The 17,593-nt window shown below is 46.1% G+C and overlaps 1 protein-coding gene and 1 pseudogene across 1 annotated transcript in view; both read left to right on the top strand.

Moving 5' to 3' along the window:
• The first annotated feature begins 488 nt into the window (after positions 1–488).
• On the top strand, positions 489–6,180 carry LOC103586115 (annotated as a pseudogene).
• An 8,736-nt stretch (positions 6,181–14,916) lies between these two features.
• CXCL17 (chemokine (C-X-C motif) ligand 17) overlaps positions 14,917–17,593 on the top strand; it is a 15,229-nt gene continuing 12,552 nt past the window's right edge. Inside the window, exon 1 of the mRNA XM_008567252.1 lies at positions 14,917–14,995. Within this exon, the coding sequence (XP_008565474.1) occupies positions 14,917–14,995 (79 nt within the window). The remainder of the gene's footprint in view (positions 14,996–17,593) is intronic.

Raw genomic sequence — 17,593 nt, 5'->3', positions numbered from 1 at the left:
ATGTGGCATCATTCTAACCCTGACTCTCCTGCCTACCTCTTTCATTTAAAAGGACCCGGACCCTTGTGATTACACTCGGCCCATCCAGATAATCCAGAATAATCTCCCCATCTCAAGATCCTTAATTTCATCACATCTGCAAAGTCCCTTTGCAAATAAAGTAACAGTCACAGCTTCCAGGGATTAGGATATGGACATTTTGGGGAGGCCATTATTCTGCCTAGCACAGGTACATTTTATAAATTTCACCCACAACAAAAATTTAGTTTGCCTTCCTTCTCTTTCACTTTTCTGTCTGATACAGAGGCAAGAGCACAAACTTCATGGTGAAACACATTAGCTCTGCCATTAACTGGTTGGATAATCCTGTCACTTCACCTCCCTCAAACTCGTTTCTCATCTGTTTAAAAGGATGACTATTACTGCATCAGAAAATGACAGTAAAAGAGTAAATGAAGATGCGTAAGGCACTAAACACATGGTTCGCGATGAGCCCTCGGTAAACATTCCTTTCAATCCTTTCCAGTCGCCATCCCATTTTCTCTCACCCTTGCCCATTTTCTCCTTTGTCTCCTTTCTCTTCATTGACTTACTCAGTCTAACCTATTTAGCAAACAAGGCCATACCACCCACTCCTTTGTGATTCTGCTTGAAGTTTCTTGTGACGCAGTTGTTCTACCTACTCAAGGCAGCCCACTACCTTTACATGAAGTCTTTTTATTTTTTTTTAAGTCCTTTTACATTCACATAAAACTAATATATGCTTTCTCTCAACTTATATGAGGGTATTTCAAAAAGTTCATGGAGCCAGGCACAGTGGTGCATGCCTGTAATCCCAGCTACTCAGGAAGCTGAGGCTGGAGGATCGCTTAAGCCGAGGAGTTCTGGGCTGTAGTGCCCTATGCCAGTCAGATGTGTGGCATCAATATGGAAACTTCCTCTGAGCAGGGGACCACCACGAGGTTGTCTACGGAGGGGTGAACCAGCCCAGGTTGGAAACAGGGCAGGTCAATTGTGTCTGTGAATAGCCACTGCACTCCAGCCTGTGCAGCACAGCAAGACACTGACTCAAAAAAATAAAACGTTCATGGAATGATCTCTATTATCTTTTAATTCTATTTTTCAACAAACTTTTTGAAAAACCTCACACATACCACTCCCAATTCTTCCCTGTTAATTTATACATTCATTTCCTTGTTTCATCCTTCCTCAGTCTTTTCTCTTTACACCTTATAAATAAGGATAGTACAGAGACAAAAATAATGAGCCAGCCACAATAGGGACTCCATTTAATAAGATGAATGCTTTCCTGTGGCAAGATGAATGCTATTTGCAAGACACCACCTGAAGCTTGTTACATGGCTTGGCTTTCAGCAGCTCCACTTGACTCTAGACCCCCAGAAGACAATAACTATGAGAGAAGCCACACCCACTCTGGGAATTCCTGCTGTTGGGAAAAGTGTTTTCACAGAATGCTGTGCATGAATTACTGCTCCCCAATCCTCCCACTCCAGGAAGTTAAGCCTCCCCTATCATTTCCATCTCCAGCTGGACTGCCAGGACCCTGGATGGGAAACACTTCCCACCCTAGGTGACCAAGGTGGCCCCTCTGCTTTTAGCTGTAACAGCTCACACAGACCTAGCACTCATTAGGACTGTGAGAGAAGCCACACCCACTCTGGGAATTCCTGCTGTTGGGAAAAGTGTTCTCACAAAGCACTGTACGTGAGTTACTGCTCCCCGATCTTTCCACTCCAGGAAGTTAAGCCTCCCCTACCATTTTCATCTCCAGCTGGCCTGCCAGGACCCTGGCTGGGAAATACCTCCCGCCCTAAGTGACCAAGGTGGCCCCTCTGCTTTTAGCTGTAACAGCTCACACAGACCTAGCACTCATTAGGCACCAGGCACTATCTCAAGGGCTTTACATGCAGCCACAGTCCTCACAAAAATCCCGTGAGTGCGAGCATCCCCATTTCTACAGACTATACAAAACAAAGCAGAGAAGTTAAGTAATGTGCCCAACATCGCACAACTTCATAATTTAATCTCATCCCCCAACCCGTCTGGGCAGAGGACACCCTAAAATTCCTGAGATCTCTTGAAGAACGTCCACCATCCAGAATGATTTTGGCCCCTCCACTTTCAGGACTTGACCAACAACCAGCACTTTGTTTTCTGTCTCACGGTCATGTATGCACCCGTTCACTAAACCACACTCGCAACTTCATGAAAGCTTGCTTTTATGAACCTCAATTTCTTTTGGGAAAAGCAGAGCGAAGTTCCCAGTCCTCATAAAAAGTCATTTTTACTGAATTGTCAACTATTTGCACAGCCATTCTCTGGCCATAAAAAGGGGTGCACTAGAGAAAGAAAGTGTAATGAAAAGAATGTAGGAGGAGGGAGAGGCCCTGGAGTGGTCACAAAGAGGAAGAGATTCCAAAACCAGAATCAGTCATAAAACACACCCCGAGTCTGTGGCCTGTGACCAACGGCAGCCCCACCTGTCTCTTTCTGTGCCTGTGGGCATCCAGCTCCCTTCTCAGCCCACAGAGGCCTGGGAGCTGGGGCCAGAGCAGAGCACCCAGCAGGGAGCTGTGCCAGTGGGGGAAGCAGAAAACAGAGAAGAGAGCTCGACTCATAGGGGCCTGACTCACCTATGCACACATCACCTAGGCAGGGAACGGATCTGTGAAGGGCTGCTGTGCAGGACTCATGGGTTAAGGAGTTGTACTTCCTTGATGTGTCTGACTGAGAGCAAAGTTGTGGATGTGGAAGGCACCACAGCTTCCTCCCATTTAGAAACCCATCATCCCTCCCTTTTCCCTCTGTGGAGTTACATTCCTCTGCCCACATTTACTGAGTTCCAGCCAGCCACCAAAAACAAATATTTATTGACTTGTGTTCCAGGGAAAAAAAAATTCAGTTGAAATCTTTAAAGTCCCAAGTATTCAGTGGAGTTCAAGACTGTGTCATATTAGATGACCAGGAACAAATATTTTTAAAAGCCTCCACCGGAAATTTTCACAAGAGCCTTTACACTGTCCAAAATACCTTTGGAGATCACTGAACTACAAAAGTGAAGAGGAGGGAACCTACTATGTGCTGGAACCTTCATGTTTGCACCTCATCTAATGCTCACAATGATCCTCTGTAAATAGTACTATTATCCCTATTTTCTAAGAAGTCAATTAACTTCTCCCTTAGCACTGGTAAAAGGTGGAACGAGGATTCAGACTCGCATATTTCTAAATCTAAAGCTCAAGTCTTCACTCCACACCATGGTACCTTCCAGAATTCAAAGAAGGGAAAGACNACTTCCTTGATGTGTCTGACTGAGAGCAAAGTTGTGGATGTGGAAGGCACCACAGCTTCCTCCCATTTAGAAACCCATCATCCCTCCCTTTTCCCTCTGTGGAGTTACATTCCTCTGCCCATATTTACTGAGTTCCAGCCAGCCACCAAAAACAAATATTTATTGACTTGTGTTCCAGGAAAAAAAAAAATCAGTTGAAATCTTTAAAGTCCCAAGTATTCAGTGGAGTTCAAGACTGTGTCATATTAGATGACCAGGAACAAATATTTTTAAAAGCCTCCACCAGAAATTTTTACAAGAGCCTTTACACTGTCCAAAATACCTTTGGAGATCACTGAACTACAAAAGTGAAGAGGAGGGAACCTACTATGTGCTGGAACCTTCATGTTTGCACCTCATCTAATGCTCACAATGATCCTCTGTAAATAGTACTATTATCCCTATTTTCTAAGAAGTCAATTAACTTCTCCCTTAGCACTGGTAAAAGGTGGAACGAGGATTCAGACTCGCATATTTCTAAATCTAAAGCTCAAGTCTTCACTCCACACCATGGTACCTTCCAGAATTCAAAGAAGGGAAAGACAACTGCTTCCAACAGAAATAATCATACGAGGCTTGAATGAAGAGACGGGCTCTGAAGTGGGCCCTAGGACCAAGAATGATACAGGAGACTGAGCAGGAAGGCACGGGTTCTATGGGGAGAAGGACAATAATCAGCACAAGATCAGACATGGGAAAGTAAAATGTGAGTCAGGTCCAGCTACGTAGATCGAGGGAATAGATTGCGTCTGTGCTATGGGGGCTTAGAATTGCAGACTAAGGAATTTGATCTTCACTCCATAGGTGATGGAAGTCACTGGAAAGCTCTGAGAAGGTCAGAAACGTGACAAAACAGCATTTTCAGGAAGATTACTTTGACAGTGTTAGGCAAAGTGACTTAGGGAAGTGGTTCTCGACTTTGGCAACTCATTAGAATTACCTGGAATTCTCTTTTTTCTTTGCTCTTTTTTAACTTTTCATCTTGCAGCAATTTTAGACTTTCAAAAGTGTTCCAAATATAGTAAAAGTCCCCATATACCCTTCGTTTAACTTCCCCAAATGTTAACGTTTTAGATAAATACAGCATAATCACCAAAATCAATAAATTATAACTGATATCATACAATGAGCTAATCTACAGACCTTACTCAAATTCCATCTATCTTACCACTAATGTCTTTTTTCTGGACCAGGATCCAATCTAGGATCATACAATTGCATTTAGTTGTTTTGTCTCCTTAGTCTCCTGAATCCGGGACAGTTCCTCAGAATTTCTTTGGCCATCGTGACCTTAACATTTGAAGAGTATTGGCCAGTTATTTTGTATAATGACCTTCGGTTTGGGCTTATCTAATATTTCCTCATAATAAAACTCAGGTTGTGCACTTTTGGCAAGAATACCGCAGAAGTAACCGCCTGCCTTCTCGGTCCATCCTATTAGGAGGCCTGTGGTGTTGATGTCTGTCGTTATGGGTGGTGTTAACTTTGACCACTTGGACGGAGGAGGTGGGACAGCTGGAAAGAAGTTAAGCCGAGTAAAAAGTATGGACCAGTATTCACTGTGTACCTGGGACCCTGGCAGCACGTGGTGGTCCTGGTTGGGCACAAGACTGTATAGGAGGCCCTGGAAGGTCAGGCTGAGGAGTTCAGTGTGTGGGGAATGTTGGCAACACTGGACCGAACTTTTGATGGCCATAGGATTTTCTTCTTCAGTGGGGAACTGAGGAGATTCACCACGCTTGCTCCGCGGGACCTGGGCATGGGGAAGCGAGAAGGCGAGGAGCTGATCCAGGCAGAGAGCAGGTGTCTGGTGGAGGCATTCCGGGAGACAGAAGGATGCCATTGGACCCCTCCCTGCTGCTGGCCCAGGCCACCTCCAACATAGTCTTCTCCCTCACCTTTGGCCTTTGCTTCCCCTACGAAGATGAGGAGTTCCAGACCATAGACCAGGCGGCTGTTGGTACCTGGCTGGGGATCAGCTCCCCATGGGGCCAGACCTACGAGATGTTCTCCTGGCTCCTGCAGCCCCTGCCAGGCCCCCACACACAGCTCCTCCACCCCTTGGGCACCCTGGCTGCCTCCACTGTCCAGCAGGTGCAACAGCACCAGGGCAGACTGGACACCTCAGGCCCCGCACGCAACGTTGTTGATGCTTTCCTGCTGAAGATGGCATAGGAGGAACAAGACCCAAACACAGAAGTCACTGAGAAGAACTTGCTGATGACAGTCATTTATCTGCTGTTTGCTGGGATAGTGACAGTCAGTGCCACAGTCAGCTGTGCCCTCTTGCTCCTGCTGAAATATCCTCAGGTCCAAAAGCATGTGCAGGAGGAGCTGATGCAGGAGCTGGATACCAGCTGGGGTCCAGGTCTAGGGGACCATGCCCGCCTCCCTTACACAGACGGGGTTCTGCATGAGGCACAGCAGCTGTCGGTGCTGGTGCCCATGGGAATACCTCGTGCCCTCACAAGGACCACCTGTTTCCGAGGGTACACCCTGCCCCAGGCACTGAGGTCTTCCCCCTCCTTGGCTCTGTCTTGCATGACCCCAAGATCTTTGAGCAGCCAGAGGAGTTCAACCCAGGCCATTTCCTGGATGCAGATGGAAGGTTCAAGAAGCATGAGGTGTTCCTGCCCTTCTCCTTAGGTAAGCGTATCTGCCTTGGGAAGGGCCTGGCACGAGCGGAGCTCTTCCTCCTCTTCACTGCCATCCTGCACACCTTCTCTCTGGAAAGCTCGTGCCCACCAGGCACCCTGAGCCTCCAGCCAGCTGTCAGTGGCCTTTTCAACATCCCCCCAGCCTTCCTGCTGCAGTTCCGGCCCCGCTGACCTCCACCCCACAAATGAAGGAGGGACTCTTAGGAGGTGGTTGGTGCCTAGGATGGTACCCCCAGCCTCAACAGTAGGCATGGACAGGGTTGTGTCTCCAGAGCCACAAGTCTACATACACCATAGTCATCCCTTTCCAAGCACCTGGTCCACAGATTCTCCCAAATACAAACATGTTCTGGTCTTCTATTGTGTACACAGACCTTGGCCACATGAGGACCCTCAGTCTAGAGGAGCACTCCCCCCTACCCCTCCTTAAGTATCCATGTTTGAAAGGCCCTGGCTTCTCATTCCCACACACACACACTAATTCACAGCCCCTACACTGTGTCAAGTCCCCGTTAGACCCAGTGGAAAGGTCCAGACAACCACATAGAGGCCAGATCCCAACGCCTGGTGTCAGGCAAAAGGCCAGATCTGACGTCCTTGTAACTTGAAGGTCCCCATTTTGCAATGAACGTTTGTTTCTGGTCCTGTGGCAGGGCCTAGTGTAAAAAAAAAAAGAAACAAACAAACGAACTTTGAGCACTCGGCTGAAGTTCCTCCACTGTAGAATGACTACTTGGAAGCGTTCTTAAACTACCAGTGCCTGGGCCACACCATAAACCAATCAAATCAGACTCTCTGGGGCTGAGGCACAGACATTGGTAGCTTTTAAATGCCCTCTAGGTGATTCTAACCAGTATCCAGTGTTGGAAACCAACAGCTTAGACAGTGAAGATTAGAATCCTGGAAATCAGCAAGAAAGACATTCCTTCGGCTTCTCTTTTTTAAAAGAATATCCAGTTCCAGGCACAGATAAATATTTTTGGATTTTGGCATGGACCCATGGTCAGGGAAGGGAAGGCCCCAAATCCCTTGACTAGGAAAGTGATGGGTGAGTAGACCACTGTCCAATAAAAAGAGAAAGGAGGACCCTAAGTAAAAATGTCCAGCCAGCCCTCCTGGTCTATTTTCTCTCCAGACCTCAGACAGATCTTGGCTGCAGTGAAAGCACGCACCACATAATTTTACTATCATAAGCCTGACATGAGCTACTAACTGCCACCGACAGGGAGAGAACTGTGCATCATGTGATAAAAATATACAACCACACATGCAAAGATGCACACTTCCAGGTGCACTTGAATGAACAATTCACAGAATCCAGGGCAGAGATATGTGACCTCCCTTAAACATCCTGTCCTCCCCATTTGGTCTTTTGTCCTTAATCTCTTCTGAAGTAAGAGAGTAAGGACGCTGTTATAAATTTCATGAAATAGGAAGGTGTATACATCTCCTGTCACTTGCTGTTGAAGCAATAAGATACTGTGCTCAACTTCCTTAGAGTTATTATCTTGGGGTTGCCATAAGGAGATTTCATCAGTCCCTCCCTTGGGGGGACCATCCAATAACATGCAAAAGGAAACATCAGTTTAACCATATTCCAGGGGCAGGAGGAGCCTGATGAGAGCTCTCTCTAAAGCATTCACATGACTACCAGGGTCTGGCACTGCTGGTGCAGGAAAAGCTGCTGCTAGACAATCACTGAATAAAAAAGAAGGGAGCTCTAGCACTCAGGGAGTACCTAAGAAAGAATTAACTCAATTATCACTCAATTATCATATAGCCAATATCCTTCAAGCCTCTCTGTGGGGTCTCACTGAGAGGGCTGGCACATAATCAAATGCTAATCCACGGTAAAATAATTTATAAAAGGGTGAGATAAATTGGGTCAGAAATGGCTGGGAAAGGTTTCATGAAAGAGATGAGATTCAGGTTAGGCCTCTGAATGGTTAAGCCTTAGGGAAACAAAGACACGGAGAAACAATCAAAGGGAACCAGGTGGTGGTTCCAGTCAAGATGGTTGAATAGGCGGTCCCCATCATGACTGTCTCCCACAAATCAACGAATTTACAACTATAAAAATGTAACATCAGCCAAGCTGAGCCCACTGGAGCTCAGGGGAAGAGGAAGAGAGACCCACGGAGTTCATGAAGGCAGAAGAAACCACGATGAGAGAAAGAAAGAACTGCTCTGAGGGTTTCAGGCCACAACTGCTTTGAGGCTGGAGCTGATGAATGCAGGAGCAGGAGCCAGCAGAAGCTGCAGCCGTGCCCTTCAGATGGAGTTACTAGGAGGCAGCAGGGGAGAAGAGGGCCTTGGTGGCCCCCAGGACTGCAAGACCACTAATAGGGTTCCCATGGACTCACGAAGGAGCGAGGAGCCAGAACAACTGAAAAAAGGGAGCCATTCAGAGGCCAGTGAGTCATCGCAAGGGACCAGCACAAGGCCCGTCCCATAGGAAGTGTTTGGAGCATGGGCAGTGGGGGAAGCAGGCCCACCAGGAGAACACTGGGACACAGCAAGGACAGCCAACCCACCACCTAATCAGCACAGGACCACTCAGAGGAGACTGGTCGGGAATGCAGAATGGCATGGGATGAAGTTTGATGACAAAACTCAGGCCCAGATTAGAGTTTCTACACAACGCAGGTGCACCCAGTCTCTGGAGAGCTGGAAGTACCTATAAGGTCAGCCATTAAACTCTGAGCTGCACAACCAGCCTTCCTTAGGAAACAGCAGCAAAGCAGCAATTTACCTCAACCACACAGCTCAAGTACTGGTTCCCAAGGGAAGTTCCCCTGTTTTGAAAGTAAGCAAAGGACAACAAATTAGTTCCAGCCCAGGCACACACCAGTGACTTGGGGCCTGCCTGGGAACCTGAGGCTTGGAGCCAGGGACCGGACCCTACTCCTACATCCAGGCACACTGTGCCAGTGCCTCGGGGCCCCCCTGGGGGACCAGACCCCCCTCCCACAACCAGGCACACCATGCCAGCACCTCAGGGCCCACCCGGTGACCCAAGGCATAGAGCTGGGGACCAGACACCCCACAACCAGGCACACGTCCACAGCCAAGGAGCACGCCAAAAACATCACTTCTGTGTGGGTAGCCCACCACAGCCACCACAATAACCATGGCTGCCACGAAAGCCTCTAGATGCCACAGCCACCATGCAGATGGTCCACCAACCACTGGAGTGCATTGACACAAGGAGAGTCACCAGCAGAGATAAAGAAAAGAAGAGGATGTCTCTACACAAAGCCCATTCCAGAGTGACAGAAGAAGCATCTGCTCTATGATAATATTGGGGGACTTGACCACACCTCTCAGCATTGGACAGATCATTTAGGCAACAAATCAACAGAGTAACCATTATTCTTTCAGAAGGAGAGAAGAAATCTAGGGTAATTAGAGGGGGGAGGGGAAGTAAGGGGAAGGGGGAGAGATTGGACAAGGGGCATAAAGAATTGAGTCAATTAAAAAAAATTTTAAAATAAAACAAAACAAAAGCATTGGATCTTGGCTTAATAAGCAAAAAAAGAAGGAACCAGGTGTCAGGCACCATTGTATATGGTAGTTTTAAAGGGAATCTTAGGAATGAGGGTGGGTTTGCATATGTTATCTTATTTATTCTTCTCAATCACCATATGATGTTATCTCAGAGAATGAAAATGATCCTCAGAAAGGTGATGTAACTTGCCAAGGTTGGTGGCCAATCTGGTATTGGAAACTAGTTACATCTAACCTCAGAGCCCATGCCGTTACCACTACCCCTGTAAGAGGACTGCATGCAGCACGTTTAGGGAACAGGAAGGAGCAGGGACGGCTACGACAGAAAGATGCAGTTAAGAAATAGGGAAGCTAAGATCCCGTACCAGCCAGCCACCAAAAGAAAAAAAAGAAAGAAAGAAAGAAACAGGGAAGTTAGGTAAGCTTGCTAAAGTGGGACCATATGTTGTCGAGCCTTGAAAACTAGGCAGGGACATTTGAACTTGATTTCGTGATTACAGAAGAGCCATGGAATGTTTTGGGTAAGAGAGTGACCAAAGTGACACCTTGAGCAAAGACCAAAGGGAGTGGTGCAAATGGAAGTTCTGGGTTCTAAGCTAAAGTAATGTCACTCACAACACTAAAGGGGCCACATGATATAGTGGAGAAGGACGTGGACTGGGAGGCTGAAGCTGTGGGTTTAAATGCAAAAGGTCATGTGCTAAAGTCCTGGCTGTATGAGGCAAGTTATATTCTCTCTCTGGACTTCAGTCCCTCTTCATCCATACATCAGATGCAGTGACAGTTAATCCCTAAATGACCTCTACAGCCTTGCTACTCAAAGTGTGGCCCACCAACCAGCAGCAATGATATCTTCCAAAAGTGCATTATAAAGGCGGGATCTCAGGCCCCACCCAAAGAGTCAGAATCTGTGTTTAAACAAGATCCTCAGGCAATCCCTAAGCACATTAAAGTTTGAGAAACACTTCTCTAAAGCGTCTTCCATTTCCAAAATGCAATTATTTCACACTCATCTCAACCCTGTCACTTCACAGAGGAGAGGGAAAAAAAGTTGACCTGTTTGCCTCATTTCTGCCCTTAGCTGTGGGTTTAAATGCAAAAGGTCATGTGCTAAAGTCCTGGCTGTATGAGGCAAGTTATGTTCTCTCTCTGGACTTCAGTCCCTCTTCATCCATACATCAGATGCAGTGACAGTTAATCCCTAAATGACCTCTACAGCCTTGCTACTCAAAGTGTGGTTCACCAACCAGCAGCAATGGCAAAAGCATATTAGAAATGCAGGATCTCAGGCCCCACCCAAAGAGTCAGAATCTGTATTTAAACAAGATCCTCAGGCGATCCCTAAGCACATTAAAGTTTGAGAAGCTCTTCTCTAAAGCGTCTTCCATTTCCAAAATGCAATTATTTCACACTCATCTCAACCCTGTCNCTTCTCTAAAGCGTCTTCCATTTCCAAAATGCAATTATTTCACACTCATCTCAACCCTGTCACTTCACAGAGGAGAGGGAAAAAAAGTTGACCTGTTTGCCTCATTTCTGCCCTTGTCCTGATCCTAACAGCCACCTTCGGACTTGCCCACATCCTGGTAGAGTTTTTAGGAAACACCAGTGAGGCCGTGCTGCCACCTTGTGACCGTGATCAGTAACTGCACAAAACTCTTACCATTCTCGCTAGTAAAGGAGAGGAGGGGGACGGCAGGGGGCGAAGTTCAAGTCACAAATTAGATAAGAGAATCACAACTGCCCACAGTGAGTGAAAGTAACAGTCACAGAGGGTTCAGCCTGCATCATAGAGCAATATCATATCTCAAAGGACAATTTCTATAATACCTAATACATGGTATTAGTGGAAAACCTGGGTTCCAAGCCAAGCTCTGCCCTCGTAACCTTAAAAATCACTGTGACAGGTGTTTTCATACATCCAGCCCCTGCCTAAACTCTGCCAATAAACTTGTAATTTTCCAAGGAAACTTACTTTACTTTGTCAGTTCTTTCATCCTGAGCCAAAATGTGTGATGCGCACTCACCAATCCTCGGCCTACACTCTGCAGGCACCAGAATGAATCTAATACCTTTCATAAAACCGACCGTCACATATGTGTAGACAGCCACCATGCACCCCATCTTCCCTCAGCCATTTCCACATGACGTAATCTGCAGCCCCTACACTCTCCTGTCACTTTCTCGTAGGCAAGTGAAGTGCGGCAACCACAGCAGAAACAGAGTTCTAAGAGTGTCCAAACCAGAGCAGCAGGGCCACAGGACCATCTGTGTCCCCGTTCCAGCATGACAACCCTATTTAGAAAGACAAACACTACATCAGCTGATTTGGGGATACTGATTTTTCGTACCTGTGCTGCTGCTCAGTCATCCCATACCTGTGTAGGTGTATACTTTTTATTCAGTTTTATTTTTTAAGAAATACTGATCGGAGCCTGCTATGTACTATGCACAGGACAGACAAAGATGACTCAGACCTGGTCCCTGCCCTCACAGAGCTACAGGCTATGGAGAGAAGAAAGCCAGAGCATTACAGTTCTGTGAGAAACACCACACTAGACATAAATACAGATTATTTTAAACCATCTCATCAATCACCTGTGAAGAATCTTCCACTCTTGGTTTTCTGGCCTCAGTTTTCCTCATTTCAAGCTCAAAGTGAAAAAAGAGAATGCAAATGTCCCAGATGGCCCTTTTCTCAGTCACAGTTGAATCGGGTATTTCCTTCTGGCTAACCCAGGGTGACTATGAGCTCCCACTTCATTCTGAATATCCTTTCTCTCCTATTAGAGGTCACCACCTTTGCACATGCAGCAGCCAGATAGCTGCACACTGACAAAATCTAGCAAGTCAGGACACTTGTGTTTTGCTTCTGTGGCTTTGAGGATAACTGACTGTAAGATGTAGAACTAATCGTATAACTTCCCTGCACTTTAATTTCCACTTCTGTAAAATAGGGCAGGTGGATCAGATCGCCACAGGTCTGTGCATATACTGAGAGCGCCTTGGAGACAGTATCACACCTTATTCTTCTAGGTACCCACCATCTAGCAAATACCAGGCACACACAGTAGGCACTCAAGTGTTCACTGAATGCACATATGAATAAATGACTATTATTAGAGCAACATGAATCATGGAATTAATCAACAAACATTTTCAAATGTCTACCAAGCACACTGTAGACTGGAGAAACTAAATAACCATGGCAAAATGGTGTTTTCTCCCTATGTTCCCCTAACCTCCTTCCTGGGGGAGGGCCTTCGTAAGATGGCACCTCTGTTGACACAAATAATGTTCTCTAAATAACCATGGCAAAATGGTGTTTTCTCCCTATGTTCCCCTTACCTCCTTCCTGGGGGAGGGCCTTCGTAAGATGGCACCTCTGTTGACACAAATAATGTTCTCAAGATGGGCTATGAGAAGTTGTCAATATTAACAAGAGAAAGTCCATTTATCTTTGGGGTGTTTTATCAACAGACGTGAGGGACCCTCTGATGACGCACAGGATGCGACATCCACCCGAAGTCCATGGAGGCGAAAACCAGATGGAGAGAACTGACAGGGAGCCACGACCTGGGAGAACGGAGGGGTAAACAGACTGAGGGGGCCCGGAGGAAGGTCTGAGGTGGAGCTCCCTGATCTTGCAGTGGCCTTGGTGTGGGCTGATGGACTAGATGGGAAAAGCAAAGCATCCCCACCAGCTTCATGTGTACACATGATCATTTGTCAGTAAGATTTTCTTTCTGCTAACGGGCCACACTTTGCATACTTTCTAACATATCAGTCCTCGTTAAGGGATTGCAAAACTATCACTCAATCCAACACACATTTATAGAGAAGTCCCAAAGTGCCAGGCCCTACATAAGTTCAGGGAATACAAAAATGAACAATAAACAGACCCTGCCCTCAACGATCCTCATCCAATTAGCCCCAGAGAGAACCTCATGTGCCTTCTCTGCACTGCCCCTCCTCTCTGCCTCCACTAACCCAAATTCTACCCCTCCCTGCAAGACCCAGCTCAAGACCCACCTAATCCAGTGTCCCTCTCAGTCCTCAGTGAACTCCTGCCACTTCTGAAAGTTGGCTCCACTTATATCTCTAGTTTTTATGAAGTGAATGTCATCTCCCTGGTTAGACAGAGACCATCTTTAGAATTTTCCAGAAATAGGCCACATCAGTGGTTTGTATCAGACCAAGCCCAAGCCTTCAACTCGAGGACAGTCTCCACTGCCTAGCATAACTCTCTAACATGTCAACAGGCCAAGATAATTTGAAAACTGAGAGGGTAAGAATGATTGAACAAAAATCAAAAGGGGTTTGACTTAAACGACCTTTTCTCACTCCTGCCTGGAGGTTTCCAGGGAGGATTTCCTTGTTAATCTTCCCCCACCCCCGACAAATATCACCCAGCATTCAAGCCCAGCTTCTCCTCTTTCGTTGAGCACATTTCCTAGAGTCTCTAGAACAGACATCAATTTTAGTAACTGCTGATGTTCCATAACCCTTAATGTTTACTGTAAGTATCATTACCTTGCCATGGGCCATTTCCAAACAAGGTCTGAGCCAGGAGTCCCAGCAACCTTGGCGAACACATTTTAATGGCTCCTTCCTTCCAGTGGTTCCTGTTTCTCAAACCTTCTTGCACCTGAAGCCCTAGGGATCTTCCACCAATTCAGTTCCCTCTCCTTTATACTGGGGCAACTAAGCCAGGGCCCCCTTCCCAACAGACAACGAGGAGGCCTGGTTCTACTCACTGCTCCAGGGACAGTGTTTGGGTGAGGGAGAGCTGCTTCTCCTTGACCCAGCTGTGCTTCCTTCCACCTTACCTAGTGAGGGAATTGGAGGGAACTGAAAACAGCATGAGGACAGGGCAACTTCCCATGCAACAACAATGCTATTGTGGACATTCCCCCAATGATGGGGGAGGGCAGAACAAAGAGGAAGCACACCCTGTCGTCCTCTCTTCTGCCAACCCTTAGTATCCACTTTCCTGGAAGATATTCAGCTAGAAAGAGTCATCAAAATGTATAAGGAAATCCAAGCAAGAAAAAAGACTTGAGCAAGAAATCATAAGGCACTGAGGGGTGGAGAGGCGGGGAGACGAGTACGGCTGCCAAGTTATCTGTCACCTTCTTGTGTGCTTAAGAACGCTGCATTTCTTTTGTTTGACCAGTTTCACCTCCTAGATTCCCGTAAAACACGTGGTCCAATCTGTTACCTAACAAGGCCAGCGTCACCTTACCTGTTCTTGCCCTCTGATGGGAACACTGGCCTGGGATTAAAGCGCAGATTGCAGGCTGAGTACCCCGCCCTCAGCCATCCCCAGAAATCGGGAGCCTCTAACTGGGAACCTTCCATACACTTTTCGAGCAACTTCCAGCAGCACCGACAGCCACAATGAAAGTTCTAATCTCTTCCCTCCTTCTGTTGCTGCCACTAATGCTGACGTCCATGGTCTCTAGCAGCCCACGACCAGGTAAATAAGATAAATTCTCAATGAAGCAGGGAAAGCGGGGAGAAAACGCGGTAAGACAAGCCACACAAATGCATTAAACTGTAGCCCCTTTTAGCTACGGGGATTTGGGGCAAGTTAACTTTTCTCGGTGACTGTTTCCTCATTTACAAAAAGGAGAAACTGTACTTACACCCAAAGGGTGTTGTGAGAGTTAAACGAGATATATTAGACATGAAAGTATCTGCAACTATAGCTGGCAACACACACTAGCTCAACAAAGGTTTTCTCCCATGCCTTTGTCCCCGGAAGAGTAATGAATTTCCTCAGGGCCAAGCTTGGTGGCTGTGGCAGGAGGGTATTGAAGGCAACTGCACGTTCATAGAAGATAAGGAAGTCCTTGTTTATATTCTTTATAGTGCACTGGACATGCCACCAACAATTTTTAATGTTACTAATGGTAATGTTATAAACTAGAAAAATCCTATCACCTATCATGTTTGAAGCTTAAGTTATACCAAGCCCTGTTGTTACCTTTTGGGAAGCAGACCTTTGGTTAGGGGTTCTGAATCTGCTCCAGTTTTCACTACAGCTAAAGTGTCCCAGCCCTTCGCAGAGTTCATCCCCATGCATATTTCTACTGAGAACACCATCTCTCCAAGGGCTACTATGAGGTCAAACAGCTTTGTCACACATTCAGCATCAACTTGGCCCTTAAGGTTCACCCTACTCCACCCCAATTTCAAATTTTCCTGTTTCGTAAAGACAGCTCTCTAGAAGCTCTGGACCCCCACAGCCCTAGGGCTGGAGCACCACTCCGGAAGGGAAGGCTTTTCCATCACTGTGACAGACACCAAGGCTAGAGTGCTCGGCCGGATTCAAAGCTCTAGATCCAACCTGCCTTTCCAGTCCACCCCCCTCTACTCACTAACAAATACTCTATGCCCCACCCAAACTACACTGTTTGCTGTTCCCTGAACATTGTTTTCCCACCAGCTCAACTTTGCTCAAACACCCAGCTCAAAACCACCTCCTCCTCACGGCCTCCCTTGATTCCTCCCACAACCAGACATGGGCTCACCCCCTGTGAGCATGCTTAGCCTGACCTGACTCTCTTTTTGCCCCTGTCATATTCTGTTTTATGTTGAAGGTGTTCATGTGCCTCTCCTACCTCCACCCCCTTCCCTTCTAGACAGTCACCTCCTCAGTGCCACAAACTGGTGTATTGTTTCCATACCCCTCACACTACCCAGCATAGTACTCAGAAAATATTAGCTAAGAGAAAGAATAAATCCTCATGTGTCTAAGGTCAAAGTGTTGCCCTTTTAAGACTCTACACCAGGGTTTGGCAGCTGGTATAATAATTGAAATTTGGGGCAGAATAATTCTTTGTGCTGGGGGCTGTTCTGTGCATTGTACGGCGTGTAGCAGCGTCTGTGTGGCCCCTATCCACTAGATGCCAATAGCAGCCTTCCCCAATGTCTCCAGGGGGTTGGGGGGCATGCAGGGAAGGGACCACCCCCAGTTGAGCACCACTGCTCTATACTAATAGTTCTCACACCTGGCTCCACAATTAGACTCACATAAACATTCAGACTCAGCCTTGAGGTCGGGGGACCCAGATTCAAATCCCAGCTCTGCCACTCACTTTGCAACCCTGGATAAGTCGCTTAAGTTTTTTGAGCTTCAGTTTTATCATCTTAAAATGAATGAAATGCCAATTATCACACAGACTTGTTGTGAATATTAAATGCTCTGTAATGTGCACCTAGAAAAGGTTCAATAAATGAACTGAATGATATTTCTATAGCAGTTCCTGAAGCACAGGGGCGATGAATTAAGGGAAGCTCACTGCACTTCCAAGTGGCACTGTCACAAACTACATGGGATGGGTGATGACCTGGTGCAAGTCTTGTTTCCCAGCCAAAAGCAGTTGTGCAATGCCAGCCTCAGTCAGAGCTGATTAGTGGCTAGAGGAATGACACCCCCCACTTCACCCCCCAAAAATTTCTCAAAATAAAATCTGATCTTACTTTATCTCTTAAAATAACCACATATATGCTCAATATGCTTTTCATTGGGGAGAGGGGGGTATAAAACAGGTGAGAATATATAAGATTAGAAAATAAATTACTTACCATAGATTACTCATTACTTGATTACTTATTAATTATAAAATTACTTATAATAATAGCTGACATGTGTTTAAAACTCCTGTGTCACAGGGACTGTTCTAAGCACTTCACACATATTATCTCATTTTGTCCTCAGAGAAATCTAATTTTTTTTTACCTAATTTTTTTTATTTTTAACTTTTCATTTTTCAGACTGTCAAACATGTAAAAATAGTCAGAGTTCTCGTATATCCTCCATTCAGTTTTTTTCAAGTAACATCTTATGTAAACATAATACAATTATCAAAACCAGGAAATTAACACTGATACAATAACATTAATTAATCTACAAATATGCAAATTTTGCCAATCATCCCATTAATGTCCTTTTTCTGGTCCAGCGTCCAATCCAGGATCCCACACTGAATAAAACTGCCACATCTCCTTGGTCTACTCCAATCTAGAGTACTTTCTCAGTCTTGTCTTTCTTTTTTTTTTTTTTTTTTTT

Source organism: Galeopterus variegatus, unplaced genomic scaffold (assembly GCF_000696425.1).
Source record: "Galeopterus variegatus unplaced genomic scaffold, G_variegatus-3.0.2 Scaffold306, whole genome shotgun sequence".
Classification (NCBI taxonomy): domain Eukaryota; kingdom Metazoa; phylum Chordata; class Mammalia; order Dermoptera; family Cynocephalidae; genus Galeopterus; species Galeopterus variegatus.
Note: the sequence above shows the minus strand (reverse complement) of the source record. Positions and strands in the feature narration are given on the sequence as shown.